Source organism: Acipenser ruthenus, chromosome 14 (assembly GCF_902713425.1).
Source record: "Acipenser ruthenus chromosome 14, fAciRut3.2 maternal haplotype, whole genome shotgun sequence".
Classification (NCBI taxonomy): Eukaryota; Metazoa; Chordata; class Actinopteri; order Acipenseriformes; family Acipenseridae; genus Acipenser; species Acipenser ruthenus.
The window spans coordinates 4,323,792-4,347,379 of NC_081202.1; the positions used below are offsets into that span (position 1 = coordinate 4,323,792).

The 23,588-nt window shown below is 37.9% G+C and overlaps 1 protein-coding gene across 1 annotated transcript; it reads right to left on the bottom strand.

The window, feature by feature from the left end:
- Positions 1–349: 349 nt before the first annotated feature.
- Positions 350–14,601, bottom strand: LOC117420133 (tetraspanin-8-like). Its single transcript, XM_034033678.3, has 8 exons — positions 14,442–14,601; positions 4,966–5,028; positions 4,142–4,261; positions 3,830–3,904; positions 2,631–2,726; positions 1,972–2,097; positions 1,291–1,374; positions 350–762 (listed from the first exon to the last, which is right to left on the bottom strand). Exons 1-8 carry the CDS (start codon positions 14,499–14,501, stop codon positions 709–711), a joined length of 678 nt encoding a protein of 225 aa, XP_033889569.3. The 5' UTR covers positions 14,502–14,601; the 3' UTR covers positions 350–708.
- Positions 14,602–23,588: the final 8,987 nt, after the last annotated feature.

Genomic DNA, 23,588 nt, shown 5'->3' on the forward strand with positions numbered 1-23,588 from the left:
AAGAGTAACACACAGAACGTAGGAACAGATAGGCAGGTACAGCAGCTCCTGATATCCTCAGATGTTATACTGTAAATGACTTGTGGGGACGAATGTTCTTACAGCTGGATAAGAGGTTCCCTAAATGTGATGAACAATATACAGTAAGTGTGAGGTATGTATGTATGTATGCATGCAATGACACAACCATGCTTTATATAATCCTCAAATCCTGATATTTTCAATAGCTTGGATCAGTGTTAACTAAACATTACCCACATTGCCTCCACTCTATAAAAGCAGTAATATGCCCACATACAGAGGGTCCTCATGATTCCGTAATAATCAACACACACACCCCCAACCGACATACACTAAAACATGAGCTACCTTTAATATGCAGAACATATTTGGCAATACAAATGTAAATATAAGCTATTAAAACAGCGTTTGGTAAAAACAACAAAATTGCCTTTATACCAGAAGTTAAAAAAAGAAAATATTTAATCAAATATTGACCTCCACTAGTAATACACAGCCAACAAATACAGCATTTACGCCATTTGGGTTAATGGCACAGCATAAGTCGTTACTTCGTTAAAAATGTTTAGATTTAAATGTTTACGTTAAAAAAAAATGCTCTGTAACCATTCTTGTTCATTTTCTGCATGAGCGAGAAGCCAGGAGCCATTGCTGAGAAAAAAAATTAGAACGCGGTCTGGCATCTTCTCATTTTCTGCCAATCTGGCAGTAGAGTGACATCGAGAAGCCCAAACCAAAGAGCTGAAAAAGAAACAAAAGGAGGAGTGAAGCAACAAGTGCAATGCACATTCTGCCCTGGACAGAAAGCTGAACACAATGAGCACAGTGGCTGGGCTGTCCTCAGAATATCATGTCAGATACACCCCCAACGTTCACAGTGTGCTGTGGTTATTCCATGAAAGAGGGTGGAACGATTACAACAGGGTGTACACGGCCAGCCTCGGGAGCGCATTAACAACAGAGTATTCTGTTCACATAACAAGTACAATGCATGGGAACAAAAGTATGTTTAAACTTAAATTCCACACGTCAGAGAATTACTAGATCAAGCTTTGCATGTGCGCAATTCACCCTGGTGATTCTGTCGAGCAAATGAACGAACACGGGCGAGATTCCAAAATGAGAACCACAAAAATAAAAATACAAAAGAAATCACTGAGCAACATCAAATCTGAAAAAGGTATTCGATGCTAGATCTCTCAACAGTCTCAGCAGGAGGACGGGTCAGCCTGCAGTGAACTTAACAAATGAACTGAAAGAAATTCATACCATGACAACTGCCAGCCCGAAGGCCACTCCGAGAATAATCCCAGCGTGTTCAGTCATCATATCAGTCAGGTACTGCAGGCAAGGCTGTAAAGGACAAACACAGTTATTTCATGCCGTGTCCTGAATGTGTATTAGCTACACACAGTATGGTCCTTGTTATATCAGTTAGATTTAACCAGGATGCAGTATTAATGATGTAATAAAGGGAGAGGGGTTACAGACACATTATTTTAAGCTGAGGCTACATCAAGACACAATGGGCCTAATTTTGAAAGAGTTTCCTCCAGTCTTTAACTCCTAATTTAACAGAAAGAATAAATATCCCAATAGCAGCATGACTCATATTCTGCTCGTATTTCAATATGCAGGACAAACTGCAAGACACAGGACGGGTTATAGCAGCGCACCAGACCATGCTGCATGGAACGACTCACGTGTCAAATACTGGAGGGACCTTTACTGCTTTTACAAAAACGGAATGCTTTGTAACCCTGGCAATATATTCATGGATGGAAATAAGACTCCCATTGCACAGCAGTTTGACCCATTCTTGGTTTTGCTATGAGTTTAATAAGACACACCTGAGCTTGTTAAGTTGGGGCTAATCAAGCATGTAGTAAGACCTGGAATGGGTGAAACTGCTGTTATTGCTGGTACTGCTGGTTTTATTTGTGTTCTGACCTGTTTGTACACGTTTGTGCCATTATAGAGCATACAGCCTAAAGCAGGATCATCACTGCAATTGCAGGAGGCTGGAGGCACACCTCCCCAGTCCTGGGCACCATTGATCAGTCCACAACACTTGCCCTAAAGAGAGAAAGCAAGTTTTTTTTAAACACCTTTTAAAATGACCTTATTCCATAATACCATTGCACTTGTAGACACATTATTGATCCCAGTGAATATATTTGACAAATGTGTGTCTGTTTGCCCATCTTGTTGTATCTTTACAGGAACTCGATACAGGAGCATCTGAAAGGCCCAAGAAGGCAGTTTGATCCGGCACCTAAGACAAAGTTAGCAATTCAGCAACAAACATTTTGACAAAAAGTCTTCCGAATTCTAGTCAAAACGTTTGTCAGTGAATTTTAAAAGTGTATTTATAAATGTCTTCTTCTTATTAATAATAATAATAATAATAATAATAATAATAATAATAATAATAATAATAATCTATTTTTGTTTGGCTATTGGAGATATAGTAAGACTATATACAGTATTGTACTCCAAGAATTTGTTGCACAGTTAAGAATGCAGTATATATTATTGAATACTGCTCTGCTTATTATACCTTATAGAACCTGATACAACGATTATGCAACAAAAAATAAATAGTTTACCTGAGTTTGCAGCTTTTCAATGTCCGTCTTGAACACAGCTGGCTGTGATTCAATGGGAATGTACTCTTGAAGAGTGTCTGTAAGCATGCCTTCAGCCTGTGCAGGAAAGGAAGTCAAAGTGTGTGAGTGATTTTTTTTTTTGTTACAGATTTTTATATTTTCTTCAGCACAACGCAGACTGGCCCCACAATAATACTCACCGCCATCACAAGCACAGCAACCATCGGTAACCTACATGCTTGCCACTACCAGGCAAGCGTATGACGACAGTGAAATAATAAAAAGATAATGACGTGAGCGAGGGTACAGCTTGTCATGGGGTTCTGCATGGAAGAACACGCACACACTGTTTGTCTGCATGTAAGAACACGCACACACTGTTTGTTGTCCTCCATTCCCCTGGTGAGGTAAAACAGAAATCCTAAATAGATAGCGGGCAGCTAACTGTCCCTAATGATTGGCAAATGGGCACAACAGTCGAGAAAACCACTCCTTCCTATTTATTTATTTATGTATTTATTTATTTATGTAACCCATCTAGCTCTCCAACTCTCTTGACGTATGTGATCCCAACCCAATCACATGATCCCCATGCTCAGCGCGAACACGAACAAAGAATACAAACAGGGACTAGCAGGGGAACCTTCCCAATTAATATAACAGTAGGTGTTGTTATATTCCTATGTCACCCGAGCCTGGCAACGAAGTCTAGAGCAGTGCTGCCCATACTGTACGCCCGAATGGAAACACATTCTTTTCATCCATATTATATTTAGGCTTGGTGGTCCTGTGGTTAAAGAAAAAGGCTTGCTACCAGGAGGTTCCTGGTTCAAATCCCAGTTCAGCCACTGACTCACTGTGTGTGACCATGAGCAAGTCACTTAACCTCCTTGTGCTCTGTCCTTCAGATAGACGTAAAACCGAGGTCCTACTGTAAGCAACTCTGCAGCAGCAGTTGTTGATGCATAGTTCACCCCCCTAGGCTCTGTAAGTCACTAAATAACTAATTATTAATAATAATTTTTGAATCACATATTCTGTTTTACAGGAAAGCCCTTTACAGATGATATTTTCCACATTTAAAATCATTTGGTGCTTCACCTACAAGTGCTAGTTTACCAACTCTAAGGAGACTCGCAGCTTTCCAAGCATGTTAAAGAAAAGGAATCCTCATTTTAAAGAAATGATCCATACTGTACCTTTGATCTGTACACAACTCCCAGGATTCCTGCAGTGACCAGGAGGGTAAAGATGAGGAGCAATCCGATGAAAAACTGCAGCCAGCAAGAAGAAAACAGAAAGGCTGTCAGGGGGTTCATTTTCTTTGTACATTTTTTTGTATTATTTTTGTTTGTCAGCAGCATGTTTTAAATGGGTTTCTAAAACTGATAAATGGGATGGCAGGCATATTGAAAGCACATCTGCATTGCCAACCCTCCCTTCGATTGAGGGAGATTCACAAAAGGCATTCAAAATGAAGGTGAAGCTGACGTAAACAGCGCCACACGTACCAGAAGAAGCAGACACCTGCTCTCTCGGATTGCACCACAGCAGCCGAAAAACCCAAGCCCCATTATGATGGCCCCAATGGCAATCATAAGGTAGATGTCAGGGATGTCTGCTTGTACGGTCTGAGAACCAACCAAGAAAGACGAATTAACATAGGGCATATAAAATCTTTGACCATCAGGATACAGATTTACTTTTGTTCTGAACTAATTCAGAACTCTTAACAAAATCAGAAAACATCTGCAACCCACACTTGCAACCGCTTGTTCAGAACTGGGCCCCGAGTTTTCATTTCTCTTTCATACACCCAAGTCATTTCTTAATAGTTTTGTACCATCGGGCCCTATTCACAGCACTTTGAGGACAAGAATGTTCTGTAAAGGACTGCATTTTTAAAAAATATCCTTTTGATTAATTAAGTCAAGTTTGCAGGTCATGAAAGCTTTCTTTTAGAAAGGGTTAGAGGTTGTTGCTTTTTAAAGCAGTACTTGTTTGTATAGCAAAAGTGAAAGATACCTGGTGTACCCTTAAAAAAAAGTCTACCATAGTCAAAGCATAGCAAAGTGTAATAAAGCACAGTGAAAGCATAGTAAAGCATAGGTAAGCATTGTAAAGAAAAGGTATGGTGTGGTAAACCATATTAATAAACATGGAAAACCGTGATTAACTATGGTAAACTTTTAGAAGAGTATACCTATCAATAAGATTCATGGCTATGCCATGAGAATCACCTCAAATGGGAGAGGTGTAACAACTAATGTGGTGTGGTCACATGCTATTGCATTCCCATAACACCAGTGGAAAATGTTTGTAATTATTAACTTACATGCTGGGCATCTTTGCTCACACGGAGCCAAATTGAAACTCCAAGTATGAAACATCCACAGAGCTGAAGGAGTAAAAACAACAACACTGTGAATATGACACCCTGTGTGAAGAAAACAACACTGTGAATATGACACCTTGTGTGACGAAAACAACACTGTGAATATGACACCCTGTGTGAAGAAAACAACACTGTGAATATGACACCCTGTGTGACGAAAACAACACTGTGAATATGACACCTTGTGTGACGAAAACAACACTGTGAATATGACACCCTGTGTGACGAAAACAACACTGTGAATATGACACCCTGTGTGAAGAAAACAACACTGTGAATATGACACCCTGTGTGACGAAAACAACACTGTGAATATGACACCTTGTGTGACGAAAACAACACTGTGAATATGACACCCTGTGTGACGAAAACAACACTGTGAATATGACACCCTGTGTGAAGAAAACAACTGTGAATATGACACCTTGTGTGACGAAAACAACACTGTGAATATGACACCCTGTGTGAAGAAAATAACACTGTGAATATGACACCCTGTGTGACGAAAACAACACTGTGAATATGACATCTTGTGTGACGAAAACAACACTGTGAATATGACACCCTGTGTGAAGAAAACAACTGTGAATATGACACCTTGTGTGACGAAAACAACACTGTGAATATGACACCCTGTGTGATGAAAACAACACTGTGAATATGACACCCTGTGTGACGAAAACAACACTGTGAATATGACACCCTGTGTGATGAAAACAACACTGTGAATATGACACCCTGTGTGATGAAAACAACACTGTGAATATGACACCCTGTATGACGAAAACAACACTGTGAATAGGACACCCTGTGTGACGAAAACAACACTGTGAATATGACACCCTGTGTGAAGAAAACAACTGTGAATATGACACCTTGTGTGACGAAAACAACACTGTGAATATGACACCCTGTGTGAAGAAAATAACACTGTGAATATGACACCCTGTGTGACGAAAACAACACTGTGAATATGACATCTTGTGTGACGAAAACAACACTGTGAATATGACACCCTGTGTGAAGAAAACAACACTGTGAATATGACACCCTGTGTGACGAAAACAACACTGTGAATATGACACCCTGTGTGATGAAAACAACACTGTGAATATGACACCCTGTGTGATGAAAACAACACTGTGAATATGACACCCTGTATGACGAAAACAACACTGTGAATAGGACACCCTGTGTGACGAAAACAACACTGTGAATATGACACCCTGTGTGACGAAAACAACACTGTGAATATGACACCCTGTGTGACGAAAACAACACTGTGAATATGACACCCTGTGTGACGAAAACAACACTGTGAATATGACACCCTGTGTGACGAAAACAACACTGTGAATATGACACCCTGTGTGAAGAAAACAACACTGTGAATATGACACCTTGTGTGACGAAAACAACACTGTGAATATGACACCCTGTGTGAAGAAAATAACACTGTGAATATGACACCCTGTGTGACGAAAACAACACTGTGAATATGACATCTTGTGTGACGAAAACAACACTGTGAATATGACACCCTGTGTGAAGAAAACAACACTGTGAATATGACACCCTGTGTGACGAAAACAACACTGTGAATATGACACCCTGTGTGATGAAAACAACACTGTGAATATGACACCCTGTGTGATGAAAACAACACTGTGAATATGACACCCTGTATGACGAAAACAACACTGTGAATAGGACACCCTGTGTGACGAAAACAACACTGTGAATATGACACCCTGTGTGACGAAAACAACACTGTGAATATGACACCCTGTGTGACGAAAACAACACTGTGAATATGACACCCTGTGTGACGAAAACAACACTGTGAATATGACACCCTGTGTGACGAAAACAACACTGTGAATATGACACCCTGTGTGATGAAAACAACACTGTGAATATGACACCCTGTGTGACGAAAACAACACTGTGAATATGACACCCTGTGTGACGAAAACAACACTGTGAATATGACACCCTGTGTGAAGAAAACAACACTGTGAATATGACACCCTGTGTGAAGAAAACAACACTGTGAATATGACATCCAGTGCAGAAAAACATACATGTTGCAATCATAATTTTATATTAAACATTAGATCACAAAATATATTTACTTACCAAATGAACTTACTGTTACAGATACAGCTTGCAAATGAGATGATGCGATTAGATTAAACCATTTACATGGTTACACCTCAAGCAGTTTAATATGTGCACCAAGTCATGCATTGAATTCTGAAGCACATATACTTGTTTCTATGCAGCACAGGAAATAAACCACCATTCAATTAAACAATGTAATCTGCAAGCACAGGGTGCTTTGTGTCAATACTACGCAGCAAAGGGTTTTTTCCACAAACTGACCCTTTTTTCCTGCGACAATTAAAAGGTCAATGGAAAGTCGTTAAATGAGGTTTACAAAGTTATTACGAATGAACTCTGTGTGCTTGCTGGATTGTCGCAGTGAACTGCTTTTTGTCTGGGAGGTTTCATACTGTTCTTGTTTTGCTACACAAGGCCCCAAGCAGTATGCTCAATATATACTAGTATGTGTGTTCTGCACAGCATGTCTCTATCACTGTTTCTGCTTAGATCAGTATGCGCTGTGCTTGCTAACTATTCAAGCCAAAAACGTGCTTCTGAAAAGACTCCCCAAGGCTGACTGTTAGGAGGTGCGGAGGGGAAGCATATCAGTGTTGCACAGGATTTAGTGCATAGTGCTTCACCGATGGGCTTCATTGCAAAGAGCAATGCTAACTGAAACCCAGTCCTTATCTGACACATCATGCAGCGTGGGAATGTGAACAGCTGCCATGAGGGATGCTTAATTATATACATGATAAATAAAATCTATTCTTTCCACTTCTTTAATTTATAAAGCACATAATATTGTTTTCACACAGGCTATAAGCCACCATTAAATCCAACAATGTAATCATCCACGCTATAAAACAGGCTTCCTTTAATATTCATGACTATTGGTAAAACACAATGCTGTGCTTTATTGACCTCACAAGCAGGTTGCTCACACGTACAGCAAGAGTCCAATTAATGGCTTGAGCTTCACACAACATTCTCAATGGTAAACACCATACTAATGGCCAGACTCATCATGAAACTGTAAAGCACAGCAGCTTTCACATTTTCCAATAAGTTTTTACTTTTCTCCAGGCCCTCATTTTATATTGATTGGTCAATCCATCCCATTAACAACCCATATCAATGTCAGTCTGTGCTTTTAAAAACAATGTCACATGACCCATTAAGTGATGAAGTACGATGCGCTAATCTCTTCAGTGTAGTAGTCGGACAGGACTTCTAGTTAAATATGGTTCATAAACATATAACTGTATAGAGGCTCGGATACAGTATGTGTGTGTGGGTATGTGTGTCTCAGGTAAGACAAATTGTGTATTAAAATGCTGATCTATAACAAAAATTATATCCATAAATATAAAGACTCCTGTGTTACAGAACTACCTTCAGTTAAGCATATTATTTAAATGATGATAAGCCAGGTATTTGATAGGAAATATACAGTGTTCCTCCCTCACGCAGCTGCAGGAACAACTCATACGGTATCAGTAAACCTATAGGGGTGACTTATTCATCTTGTGATAGACGTGATCTTTTTTTTTCCTTCAAGCTCCTGGCACCTGGTGGTTTCAGTAATATACCCAAACAAGGCAAGTCCAGGACTGTGGGCTGGGCAAGTCCCTGGAAGATATGTTTCTATAAAGAACGCCGAGAAACCCTTTGTTAAGCAACATGATGTTTGAAGGCTTCATTGTTTTTCAATAGGAGAGGTTAGGAGTGAAGGCTTTTTATCTGTGAAGTTATCCATTAAGAGCAAACAAGGCTTGCTCTGTTAGTGACACACATGCCTTGCCTCCAATCAAGATTATTACAGGGGCTGCTACAGTGACGAATACGGTACAAAGACCCAGGGCTGCCGAGAGCCGTCATGGGCCCCAGGGAAGGATTGGTATGTCCTGCTGCCGACGCCCGTTGTGTGCAGTACGGGAGTTTTTCTTTTTAATGTGGTGGTGGGAACGCAAAGGGTCTTGTGCAGGGCTAGTTGTTTTAAAATATTTTCTATATATATTTTTAAAAAAAAAGTTCCCCTTCATCAGGTCCCCCCTTTTTATAGCACTTTGTTTTCTCTCTCAATCCTGTACACAAGGCAATACAATCCTTCAGCTGTACCCTTAGCTGACATTGACATGCATGGCTCAGCCCTGTGCATACTCTAATACAATCCTTCGCTTGACTTCAAAAACATGCGTGTGATTTATAATAGTTCTATAGAGATGCTATGGTAAACGCACAATCCTTCAGTGTCATTCTTGTCATAGCCACATGGTGCCGTGGCATTGCTGCTTGGTAAATCTCCCTGTGGAGATCAGCTGATACATGTATTGCACATGAACTGTATGCGTGGGGTGCCTACACCTACACCACTGCCATAATGATAAGGATGTTTTAAGTTACAAATGATAGCCCTCCTCAGAGGGGAATTACTGTACATCCAGCCCTGAAAAAAGGGTCTGTATGAAAAAGCCACACAAGAAATCAAAATACTATGTGACATTTTTACATATTATAGATATTTGAAAATAAATAGACTTATTCATGCTATTTCTTCACTTCATTTAAGAAAAGGTGTCTTGATTCTTACATGGGATAGATGTGGGGAGTGATAGAGTAAACAGCGACTTCAGTTTGTTCATGTTACACACAGATTCACATGGTGAGTGCATGACGAACAATTACATGGCACTAATTTCTGTTAACTATTACCTAGATTATTATTTTCTTACAGAAATAACTTTAAGAGTTCCCGTTTATTTGCAGTAAAGTACTTAATTTAAACAGTGACTAGATAGGCAATCAAGTGGCAGCAGCCTAATTGTATTACTGTATTACCAGTGAAACTGTTTCTTCTGCCAGTAACAAATCCCGAAGGGACTGCTGCAAGTACTTTAATAGAGAAATCAGTTGATTTAGTGCAAGTAAAACTCCTACTTGTAGTATGGCCACTGACGGAAATATCAGCGCGTTCTGCTGGTTCAGCCTATGTAGTTAGAGAACAGGAAAAACAGGTAGAAAAAAAGAACGTTATTAAAAATCTCTTTACAGTGAAGTTCTGAAGTGAGCTGTTTATCGTGCACACTCCTGTAGCGTGAACGTTATTAAAAATCTCTTTACAGTGAAGTTCTGAGCTGTTTATCGTGCACACTCCTGTAGCGTGAACGTTATTAAAAATCTCTTTACAGTGAAGTTCTGAGCTGTTTATCGTGCACACTCCTGTAGCGTGAACGTTATTAAAAATCTCTTTACAGTGAAGTTCTGAGCTGTTTATCGTGCACACTCCTGTAGTGTGAACGTTATTAAAAATCTCTTTACAGTGAAGTTCTGAAGTGAGCTGTTTATCGTGCACACTCCTGTAGCGTGAACGTTATTAAAAATCTCTTTACAGTGAAGTTCTGAGCTGTTTATCGTGCACACTCCTGTAGCGTGAACGTTATTAAAAATCTCTTTACAGTGAAGTTCTGAGCTGTTTATCGTGCACACTCCTGTAGTGTGAACGTTATTAAAAATCTCTTTACAGTGAAGTTCTGAAGTGAGCTGTTTATCGTGCACACTCCTGTAGCGTGAACGTTATTAAAAATCTCTTTACAGTGAAGTTCTGAGCTGTTTATCGTGCACACTCCTGTAGCGTGAACGTTATTAAAAATCTCTTTACAGTGAAGTTCTGAAGTGAGCTGTTTATCGTGCACACTCCTGTAGCGTGAACGTTATTAAAAATCTCTTTACAGTGAAGTTCTGAGCTGTTTATCGTGCACACTCCTGTAGCGTGAACGTTATTAAAAATCTCTTTACAGTGAAGTTCTGAGCTGTTTATCGTGCACACTCCTGTAGCGTGAACGTTATTAAAAATCTCTTTACAGTGAAGTTCTGAAGTGAGCTGTTTATCGTGCACACTCCTGTAGCGTGAACGTTATTAAAAATCTCTTTACAGTGAAGTTCTGAGCTGTTTATCGTGCACACTCCTGTAGCGTGAACGTTATTAAAAATCTCTTTACAGTGAAGTTCTGAAGTGAGCTGTTTATCGTGCACACTCCTGTAGCGTGAACGTTATTAAAAATCTCTTTACAGTGAAGTTCTGAGCTGTTTATCGTGCACACTCCTGTAGCGTGAACGTTATTAAAAATCTCTTTACAGTGAAGTTCTGAGCTGTTTATCGTGCACACTCCTGTAGCGTGAACGTTATTAAAAATCTCTTTACAGTGAAGTTCTGAGCTGTTTATCGTGCACACTCTTGTAGCGTGAACGTTATTAAAAATCTCTTTACAGTGAAGTTCTGAAGTGAGCTGTTTATCGTGCACACTCCTGTAGCGTGAACGTTATTAAAAATCTCTTTACAGTGAAGTTCTGAGCTGTTTATCGTGCACACTCCTGTAGCGTGAACGTTATTAAAAATCTCTTTACAGTGAAGTTCTGAGCTGTTTATCGTGCACACTCCTGTAGCGTGAACGTTATTAAAAATCTCTTTACAGTGAAGTTCTGAGCTGTTTATCGTGCACACTCCTGTAACGTGAACGTTATTAAAAATCTCTTTACAGTGAAGTTCTGAGCTGTTTATCGTGCACACTCTTGTAGCGTGAACGTTATTAAAAATCTCTTTACAGTGAAGTTCTGAAGTGAGCTGTTTATCGTGCACACTCCTGTAGCGTGAACGTTATTAAAAATCTCTTTACAGTGAAGTTCTGAAGTGAGCTGTTTATCGTGCACACTCCTGTAGCGTGAACGTTATTAAAAATCTCTTTACAGTGAAGTTCTGAGCTGTTTATCGTGCACACTCCTGTAGCGTGAACGTTATTAAAAATCTCTTTACAGTGAAGTTCTGAGCTGTTTATCGTGCACACTCCTGTAGCGTGAACGTTATTAAAAATCTCTTTACAGTGAAGTTCTGAAGTGAGCTGTTTATCGTGCACACTCCTGTAGCGTGAACGTTATTAAAAATCTCTTTACAGTGAAGTTCTGAAGTGAGCTGTTTATCGTGCACACTCCTGTAACGTGAACGTTATTAAAAATCTCTTTACAGTGAAGTTCTGAAGTGAGCTGTTTATCGTGCACACTCCTGTAGCGTGAACGTTATTAAAAATCTCTTTACAGTGAAGTTCTGAAGTGAGCTGTTTATCGTGCACACTCCTGTAGCGTGAACGTTATTAAAAATCTCTTTACAGTGAAGTTCTGAGCTGTTTATCGTGCACACTCCTGTAGCGTGAACGTTATTAAAAATCTCTTTACAGTGAAGTTCTGAAGTGAGCTGTTTATCGTGCACACTCTTGTAGAGTGAACGTTATTAAAAATCTCTTTACAGTGAAGTTCTGAGCTGTTTATCGTGCACACTCCTGTAGCGTGAACGTTATTAAAAATCTCTTTACAGTGAAGTTCTGAAGTGAGCTGTTTATCGTGCACACTCCTGTAGCGTGAACGTTATTAAAAATCTCTTTACAGTGAAGTTCTGAGCTGTTTATCGTGCACACTCCTGTAGCGTGAACGTTATTAAAAATCTCTTTACAGTGAAGTTCTGAAGTGAGCTGTTTATCGTGCACACTCCTGTAGCGTGAACGTTATTAAAAATCTCTTTACAGTGAAGTTCTGAAGTGAGCTGTTTATCGTGCACACTCCTGTAACGTGAACGTTATTAAAAATCTCTTTACAGTGAAGTTCTGAGCTGTTTATCGTGCACACTCCTGTAGCGTGAACGTTATTAAAAATCTCTTTACAGTGAAGTTCTGAAGTGAGCTGTTTATCGTGCACACTCCTGTAGCGTGAACGTTATTAAAAATCTCTTTACAGTGAGGTTCTGAAGTGAGCTGTTTATCGTGCACACTCTTGTAGCGTGAACGTTATTAAAAATCTCTTTACAGTGAAGTTCTGAAGTGAGCTGTTTATCGTGCACACTCCTGTAGCGTGAACGTTATTAAAAATCTCTTTACAGTGAAGTTCTGAGCTGTTTATCGTGCACACTCCTGTAGCGTGAACGTTATTAAAAATCTCTTTACAGTGAAGTTCTGAAGTGAGCTGTTTATCGTGCACACTCCTGTAGCGTGAACGTTATTAAAAATCTCTTTACAGTGAAGTTCTGAAGTGAGCTGTTTATCGTGCACACTCCTGTAGCGTGAACGTTATTAAAAATCTCTTTACAGTGAAGTTCTGAAGTGAGCTGTTTATCGTGCACACTCTTGTAGAGTGAACGTTATTAAAAATCTCTTTACAGTGAGGTTCTGAAGTGAGCTGTTTATCGTGCACACTCCTGTAACGTGAACGTTATTAAAAATCTCTTTACAGTGAAGTTCTGAGCTGTTTATCGTGCACACTCCTGTAGCGTGAACGTTATTAAAAATCTCTTTACAGTGAAGTTCTGAAGTGAGCTGTTTATCGTGCACACTCTTGTAGCGTGAACGTTATTAAAAATCTCTTTACAGTGAAGTTCTGAAGTGAGCTGTTTATCGTGCACACTCTTGTAGCGTGAACGTTATTAAAAATCTCTTTACAGTGAAGTTCTGAAGTGAGCTGTTTATCGTGCACACTCCTATAGCGTGCTTGCAGCTCTCTGGGAGTTACACACTTGCTGGCTACTCAGTAAGAGGACAGTCAATATTTGTTCTAATTCCCAACTCATATCTGACCGTCAGCTAACCAGCTTTTACCTCAATTTTCTGCTTAATTTAAAAACATATTTTGAATTAGTTACTGAGTTAGCAAGTTTAATTATTTAATATTGCACTGCCATAATGATAAGGATGTTTTAAGTTACAAATGACAGCCCTTCTCAGAGGGGCATTACTGTACATCCAGCCCTGAAAAAAAAAGGGTCTGTATGAAAAAGCCACACAAGAAATCAAAATACTATGTGACATTTTTACATAATATAGATATTTGAAAATAAATAGACTTATTCATGCTATTTCTTCACTTCGGCTTGAAAGGTACATTTAAGATAAGGTGTATTGGTATATATATATATATATACTGTATTTTTTAAAAAGGGTATTGATTATTACTATTATTATTGTGAATGCGTCCTTCTCATAAGGACATATCTTATTACAACAAGTATGTATATATATATAGTTAAAATGTGTTACACGGGTTCTTTTAAAAATCAGAATGAATGGGTCTCGGTTGTAATTAATGTAAAATGTGTGTAGTTAAGAATAAATACATTCGTAAATAAACGGCTTGCTTAAAATGCATTCATGTATTGTGCAGTTTTTTTTTTGTTTTTTTTTTACCAATGAATTTGTATAGGTAGCACATTGAAGATTGAACCAGTTACAGTAGTGATATTATTAGCCTAATAAATGATTCCATTTTCTTACCCAAAACAAGAAGTTGAAGAAAAACATCGAGTACTTCATGCAGCCGCTAACTCCAGCCATGTTCACAGTTTCCCTGCACAAGACAAGAGCTCAACACTGTTCGTCCGCTTGCTTCTCAGGAAATGGTCCAGTGTGCTGCCTGCGTATTGAATTTCCTCAAAACTAGGTGTGTCGCTACGGCTGAGTAACACCTGTGACCTCTAGTTCAGTTTACTAAATCCAGTGGGTTGGGGGTGTAAAACAACTACACCACAAAGAGAAACCATTCTCAAATCCCACACTATATATAACCTGCCTATTGCTGAAACAAGCAAACACATCACACGGGGTCTCTAGTTTGAAATGTATTTTGTACTGTACAAAAAATATGTACAGTAACAGTCTGTGAGAATTTTAGAATTAAGTGTTACCATTTAAAATGAAATACCCAGAGGTCTGAAGGCTGTGTTTTGAGCACTGTTGAATGAATTATGTTCTTTCTATATATATATATATATATATATAAATATATATATAGAGAGAGAGAGAGAGAGAGAGAGAGAGAGAGAGAGAGAGAGAGAGAGAGAGAGCAAAATATACACTACAAGGCAATACAGATAATAAATAAATAAATAAATAAAATAAAAACTAAGTTTGAAATGCTGTTCTAAGAATTACAATTTTAATTACATTTGTAACACTTTTATGGATCCAATATATTGTTTTTAAAACAAGGTGTACACTAAAGACAATAAGATACAGATACAATTACCTCTAAGATTTGGATACTGTTCTAAGAATTAGTTTTAGTATAATCTGTAACATCATTTTATGAATTCAACACATTGTTTTTAAAACAAGGTTTACACTAAAGACAATACAGCTACAAGTACCTCTAAGTTTGAGATGCTGTTTAATAATTACAATTTTAGCAACATTTCTTATTTCATTTTATGAATTCAATCAGTTCTGTTTTTAAAACAAAGTTTACACTAATGACAATACAGAATGAATTGTAGGCTGTTTCATCTGTTACTGTAGCAATTACAATTTTAATAACAGATATTTTTTATGTTAAAGGTCATTCAAGATATTTTTTATTGTTTGTTTGTAATTTCCACCACAAACACCCATTAACATTATGGTGTGAAAATAATACAAATACAACTTACAAAGTAAATGTTTGTGTGTCATTACCAGAACATTCCTGTCATTACCAGAACATTCCAGAACATTCCTGTCATTACCAGAACATTCCTGTCATTACCAGAACATTCCAGAACATTCCTGTCATTACCAGAACATTCCTGTCATTACCAGAACATTCCTGTCATTACCACGATAATCACATTTTTGGGATAATTAACTTATTTATGCTTATTTAAAATACCTTACTGTATGTATCATATCCATGCTAAAAACCACCAGGTAAATATTAAGGTAAGATTAAAAAAATGTTAGGAAAATAATTATATTTATGAAAAAATAATGTAAACAGCAATCAATTATAAAAAAATCAAATTTCTTAGAAAACTAATATAAAGTGTCATCTTTAATATTAAAAATTATTTTTTTTAATGCAGTATCCCTTATCTTTACAAATAAATAAACTGTTTCACTCTTTATTACATTAATTCTAACTTGTATATTCAATTAAAACAGACTTTTAGAATTGTGATGGCAATGACTTTTTTCACAAGGAATTCATGAAAATGGCTTAAAATATATACATTCTAAAATGAATAAGTCACTGCTGTTCATAGCATCCTTTTTGTAATAACTGTAGCTAAATATTTGAATGGATATATTCTATTTTGAACCACTCTGATTTGTAATCATTATGTGCTTGTAGTTGAAGAATCACCCATTCTATATATATACATATATATATACACACACACACTGTATACACTGTATATAACTGTTTTAATATAAAATATCCACGATACCCTAATCCTAAGGGCATGCATATTAATTAACATATAAATTAGGAAGTTTAGCTTGCAGTTAATATTTATAACATTAGAACCCTAATGCACAAATGATACTCCTAGCATTTGGCACACACACACACACACACATTTCATTTCATTTTCTCTGTTACACTGCACTGTTCAAGACAAGAGTTCAGCATATTCATCTAGGACAGCATGATCTTGTTTTATGGCATCCTGCACAATTGAATTTATTTGCTTTTAACGGTATGGTCAGCTTAACAAAACATGAATGTTGTGATGAATTTCCTGCATTATCAACAAGCACTCTGCAGCACATCAGGCTTGTCTTACAACATTATTCCTCCCGTGAAACCATTTAGCTTCTCTTGCTGGACAAAATGGGAGAGCTGCTTCTATGCTGCAGAAAAAATTCCATTATACATCCACACATGTAGTCAGGACAAGTGCAAGAGCTTATTGTGGGCCCCAACCTTTGCATAATACTTTTATAAACATAAAACATGCCAAATCAAGTTTTCAATATTCAATAACACTATTTTATTCTCAGACTTTTAGCATGCATGGACCAGTATATGACAACATGTAATAAAAAGCTTTTCTACTCACCTGCTTGAATTGCATTTTGTGTGCATCTTTACTTCTAATACACTCTTTTTAATCAAAAGCTCTTATTTTAGAGCTCACCCTAATATAGGTACAAGTTCAGGAAAGTTGATATTAGCCTACAGAACAAGTTTAACCACGCTCTGAACCGCCTGGATTTAGTTAATTATTTTGCATGTAACGTTCATTTTAAAAAATACAGCCCGACAAAAGCAGACAATCAACACTTTGAAACATTTAGGGATACATGTCATAATGCAGAGGTTTTAAATTCAATTAGGATTTGCAAGTAACCAAGAAGAAAGTATTACTTCATGTTAACAGTGTGGATTTAACCTCTACTGTTCGGAGGGGTTGGGATGAACTGCCAGTTTGTTTTTTTTACCAAAGAGCGTAACTGTGTAAGTGTACAGGAGAGTGAGAGGGTCGCACCAGGAGGTAATATGTAGATACAGACAAGAACCGATTTGCCTTTATATGCCTTAAAGTTGCTCTTATTTGAAATCGACCTGTATTTTATGCTTTTATTTAATCGCTACTGAATTTACTGTATTTTGTAATGTAATATTTAGCAACAACTACAGTGTCGCTCTGGATAAGGAGTGTCTGCTAAGGAAATAAACTAATAGTTTTTTTTTTTTTTTAAGAATGAAATGTTTACTGGTTCAATGTTCGTTTTTGGTTACTCAAAAGCTGAAAAACGAACAAGGACAAACAAACTGGTTCCTTGTTTGTTTTCTCTAGCCTATACTCAAAAGCTAAAAAACGAAAAAAGAACCAGTTATTTTTTCAAAAAATAAACAGCATTCCATTTCATAACTTGTAGAGTATTCCGTAGGGTATTTGTTTTTCCCACTAAAATGCCAGGTCATGATGACTGCACTTATTATACGCTACTATAATAAACTGGGTGTAAAAACCTCTTGCAGAATTATGCATGCAGAATACACCGCGCAGTGACAGCTTGCAAATGACTAATTTAGCTCGTCTTCACAGCAAATTTGAATGGGCGAATTTAACACTGAGTGTTAAATTCAACACTTTTGAAATGTATATATGGGAACCACCACAAAAGTGTTAAATCAACACTTTTAAAAGTGTTCATTCTAACACCATCTGAGTTAATTTTCTAACACTGGGTGTTGTTCACAAACACCATATCAGTGCTAATAGCACTATGCTCAGTGTTGCAACACAACATTTTCCCAACACTAGAGTCAAAAATATACTCTGTACCAGTGTAAACAACACTAGCACAGTGAAAAATTAGCATGTCTCTGAACACTCTTTTGAGTTAGAATATTACCCTGTACCAGTGTAGCCAACACCAATAAAGTGACAATATGGCATGTTTTTCAACACTGTTTGGAGTTAAATTTTTACTCAATTCCAGTGTAACTAACACCAGCAAAGTGAACACCTTATTCATGTTAACTTATGCCAGTTGGTCAATGATATTCTAAAAGCTAAGTTCAAAACATTGCACAAGTTACAATTTAGAAAACTGACAAGTGGAATAATTAAGACATTTATGAACCATGGCAGAATCGTTTTTGGTTACTCAAAAGGAGTCTGCACAAAATATCATTGGGGTGCACTGAGTAACAACATAAATCCTCAAAATATGACATGAGATGGTGGACATTTAAGTCCTGATTTTTTGCAATTCTGTATTTTAAGCCATATCTACAATGTCTAAACAAATGTAATTTTTAAAATCAGTTCAAGTGCTTTTGACCATATTCACTTATCCACAGAGTCACTAGCATTCTGGAGATCACTCAAATAATGGTGAGGTATCAGGGTATCAGGCACAATGGTAAAATTAACTTAAGCCTGGATTTAAACAGCCAAATTCCCAGGGAAATGTTAAGACCAACATATTTTTCCTGGCTTCCTATTTAACCTAAACTGCTTTGTTGACCAAATTGGCCTCATTGGCTGAACAAGCATATGACTTGTCATTCTTAGAACATATTCTTAGTATCAGAGTAATTGAAAAATACATTTCTCTGTAAATTTGGCTGTTTGAATCCAGGTCTTAGTGTACATTGAATATAACACAAAGCAACTGTCTGAAACATAAAACAATGAGTCATTTCCATATGACATCTGTAGATCAAAAGGTTTATAATATCTCAAGTTGACCTGTTTGGCCACTGACACCTGTTTCTCCTCATTTTTCACAACATTAAATGCGTGAAGATGCTAAACAAAAAAAGTTTCCAGCTCTAATACCACAAAAAAAAATCTGATTGCTTTGCAAAACGATATCAATTATTTTGCTAAACACCGGCATTTCATCTTTAATGTCTGTACAAATTGCAAGACCAATGCGATATTCAACTCCATTGCATCTGACCCAGGGTGTAAGACATATCTTGCTTAAAAGACCAAGTTGTAGGTTTTCAGAGATCAAGTCACAGTTATCCATCTCATCCAACTGCTGTGTTTTAACTGGCCCACACTCAATACCTTTGATGGCCATTGACTCCCAATGGTAGGCTAAGGCTATTTGATGTTTTTTTCACAAGAGTTCCAAATTACAAAGAACACCCATCCTGGGCACAAATCAAACCATGAGTGTTTTTAAGATGTTTCCTAAAACCTGCAAAACTTCCAAATTGCAAAGAACACCCATCCTGGGCACAAATCAAACTAAACTTTGTGCCTGGATAAAATCCATGTGAAAGTTTAAGGTGGCGAATCAACTGAATGGTTGTGTCATGCAAGAATTTACATATGAAGCACCTATACATTTTTTAACAGTTTAGCCCTCAGCTCCTTTACTTTTGGGCTTTCTCTGGTGCAACCCACATCGATGTTGTACACAGTTGTCTGGAGAAATGTGTACATGCTGCTGAGGGATTCATCATATGTTAAACTGAAAGCAAAATGAGCCTTGAATAGCTCATCAAAGGCAGCCAAGGATGTGCTCGTCTGACATGGGATCAGCTTTTTGTCCATCACTATGTAAAAGCTGTGGACATCTGCTTTTGCGGTTCCGGATGCAAGGAGGTATGGTTGATGCTGCCCCTCGATCTCGTTGAGGTGTTCATCTAGGCTCCGACAGGACTGGAATCAAAAACATAATAAAAAAAGAGACAATAAAACAATGGACTAAGTTGCTAGTATTTGGGGAGGTAATATCACAAAAACACTACTCAATCATTGAGATGATGAAGTCAAGATATTTAAGTTAAAAACTAAAAGCAAGACAATGTAGTCTCCAACAAACCTTCACCAAATGTCCAACATCTTCACGCACACTTATTTTCTGTGTCCTCTTCCTTCCAGAATGTTGCGGTGACAGGAGATGCAACAGGAGGAGGATTGATGATAAATCACTGTCCCATTCTGAAAGAGATAGACAATACACAATTATTACCGGGGGAATCACATTGACCTGTCCAGAACAAACAGACCTTGATGCCTTTAAAACCAAGTTTTATACCTTTGTTTTCTGCAGATTCAATCAGCCTCTGTAAGAATGATGTTGGTGTTAAGGTCCCAGCCTCCTTGATGACTCTCTCTTTTAAGCATGTGCTCCATTTCTCCAGAAGTCTTGCAGCAGTGTCAGGTCCAAAGAGCATGGCAAAATCTTGAAGTATCTGAAAAACCAATAATATGGCATTTTGTTCATTACATGAAACTGCTGTCCTCTGCACAGCATTCAACAACTTCATGAATGGCACCACAATTGTAAACAAACAATCAGGGCATTTAACTAGTGCCAATTACCAACCTAATTACCTACCAAATACCTACCAATCCTTTGGTATCCAGAAGCCAAGGGAACACCGCCAACACGCTGGATGACTTCTCTGTGTCATGAACAAGGCGTTGATTATACTCAAAAGTTTCCTTCATCTTCTGGATGATAAGCTTGCGATCTCTGCTGTGGTTCATCAATGCAATGGCTTGCATGCAGCTGCCCTCTGGAAGTTGATTGCCAAGGTGGCTCACATCCCTCTCGTTTGCAGGTCCTCCTCTTTGTTCAGTAGGTTGAGTGTCGGTCTTCCTGCTGCTAGTCTTCCGTTGCATAGTTTTCAGACGCCAGGCTAGAAAACCTGAACCGCTTTGGCTGTCATAAAAATGCTCCTATAAAAATAAAATGATTTAATTAGTCATCCAGTACACCTGGACTAAGACTAAATGCTAACATATTGACATGCTACCATAGTATTTATGTGACATTAATATATACTCTTCTTTGTCTACGAGGGATTCTCCTTTTACACCAAGCAGAGAACAAAATAATTAATATGGCATGTGCTTTTGACATTTCTCATATAGCTCACAATAACTTCCCCCCACCCCAATAAGCAAATCTTACCCTTCAATTTCTGTCATGTGTGCAGCAAGAATATTCACCATCTGCCTTCTTGAACTATCTGTAAGTGATTCATTCTCTTCATACTCTTTCAGCATTGATGCACCCCCCGGCTTGCAATCAAGAATACCTTTAATCATCTAAATTCAAAGATATTTGAAGGCATTTTAGTTATTTAAAGACCAAAAGAACAAACAAAAGACCATATCAGACAAGGTTATGGACATTAACACGCACCTCCTTAGCTGTAGTGCTACAGAGTCCTTCATCACATTTGAATTTCGTCTTCTTTGATGAGGAGAGTAAGCTGTCTGAGTCACTCTCCCGACTGGTTGAGCGTGATCGTGGCACCGTATCAGTCAAGGTGGGAGAGGAACTGGCAAGGGGAATATCTGGGGAAGATTAACACACATTACGATTAGGAGCAACTAATTCAGTAATGTGAAGGTGCGTTAATGATTGAAATTCACGAATGACAAAACATATGTCTTTTATGGCCAAAACATCAGGGAACACATCTACATCTACTTCAGTGCCAGTTTCATCCATTACTTCAAGGTTTGGCTCACTTGGTATGGAGAACTTCTCCTTGACTTGAATGGCAGTAATAAAAGTATACTATGAGAAACTAATGAGTACAGGTGGCTAGCGTCAACAATTACAAAATGGCAAAAATGTTACAACACACAGAACTAGGTTTATTTCTAAATGACAATAAACAATAATGTTCAAACAATAAATTATTTTTTTCGAATTAGCTACTAAACAAATCAAAACATACACACCAAAAACAAAGGATAACGTTCGTCATTGTAAAACTTGCCTTCTGTGATAAACTCATTGAAGCAGGCCTCTGGGAGTTTGATGTATTTTCTGTTACTTCTGTATTGCACCTTTGGTTTTGTTGTAAGTCTGCAAAATGAACATGGTCTGAAAAATAATGTTTCAATTTCTCTCACCAAGTCAGACAAGCCTGCCCATCGATATTTTAAAACTGATAATTAACTTGTGTTGAGGGGATAAATCAATATGAAACCGTATTTGTAAACCTAACCAAGTAGCTACCTAATTCAATGACTAATTACTAACGTTAATTAACTTCAGACAAGAAATACAGTAGACCACCTCCATCCATGTGCTCACCACCATAAAACTCGGAGTGCTTGCTCACTGAAACTTAGAAAATTGCAACACACAGTCAACCTAGAGCTTGGATGGTTAGCTAGCTAGCTAACGTTAGCCAATTTCAATTTCAAACAATATAAAAACGAAAATCAATTTGACTGAACCTCATAACTGCTAACATAACTAAAAACAATTTGGAGTTCTAACCAACAGATAAGAAAAGTGGACTAAGATATTGCTCTGGTGGCCAATAACTGGCAACTAAGAGATACTTAGCTAGCGTTTGCTAACTCTGGAATGATTTAGGCAGCTAATGTCAGCTAGCTGAAACACGTGACTAGCTAGAGAGACGATCAAATTCGACATGAATTGGTAAATGTAACGTTAAAATTCAAACAAGAACGTCAAATCATGGAGCAAAAAAGCCAGCCACTACTTTTAACATGTCAACTGTTAAGATAAATTAAAATTCCTACTTGTTCGGCACGTGTCTCTAGTAATGGCGGCCACTCATCCAAGACGACAAACGGATCAGGCTTGAAAATGGAAGACCCGGATTAACAAAACACTCGGAGGTGTTGGTTTGACGCAGCACTTTGATTTAACACTATACTTTAGGTACCTAGGCACTAGGTGGTGTCAGTCCTCTTAAAAACAACACCAATCTGCCAACACTTCAACTATGAAATCGGTAACACGGGGATTTTAACACCATTGAATTTGCTGTGTTATTAGTGCAATAGTGAATAGAGCGGTTACGTCTTCCTTTTTGCGTGCAGTATGGGTTTCCCATGCCACGCAGTATTTCAGGTAACTTATCCGTTTAGTGCATAGTCGGGACCATTCGGGGTTTGGTGCTCTGCCTCACCTACAGGTCACTTGGCAGTACTATGTTGACTGACCACTGGCACGTCAAATAATCAATCAAATAATCAGGTCAGTGGGGTTTCCTGCCATAAGCTTCAGAAATGGTAAACGGCAGTCAATCTGCTTGAGAAAGGGGAGCGCAGGTCAGTGTGGGTGTGCACAGAGCTCAGCTTCCCTGGAAAGCCTCCATATATTATTATTATTATTATTATTATTATTATTATTATTATTATTATTATTATTATTATTATTATTATTATTGTTTCTCAGCAGATGCCCTTA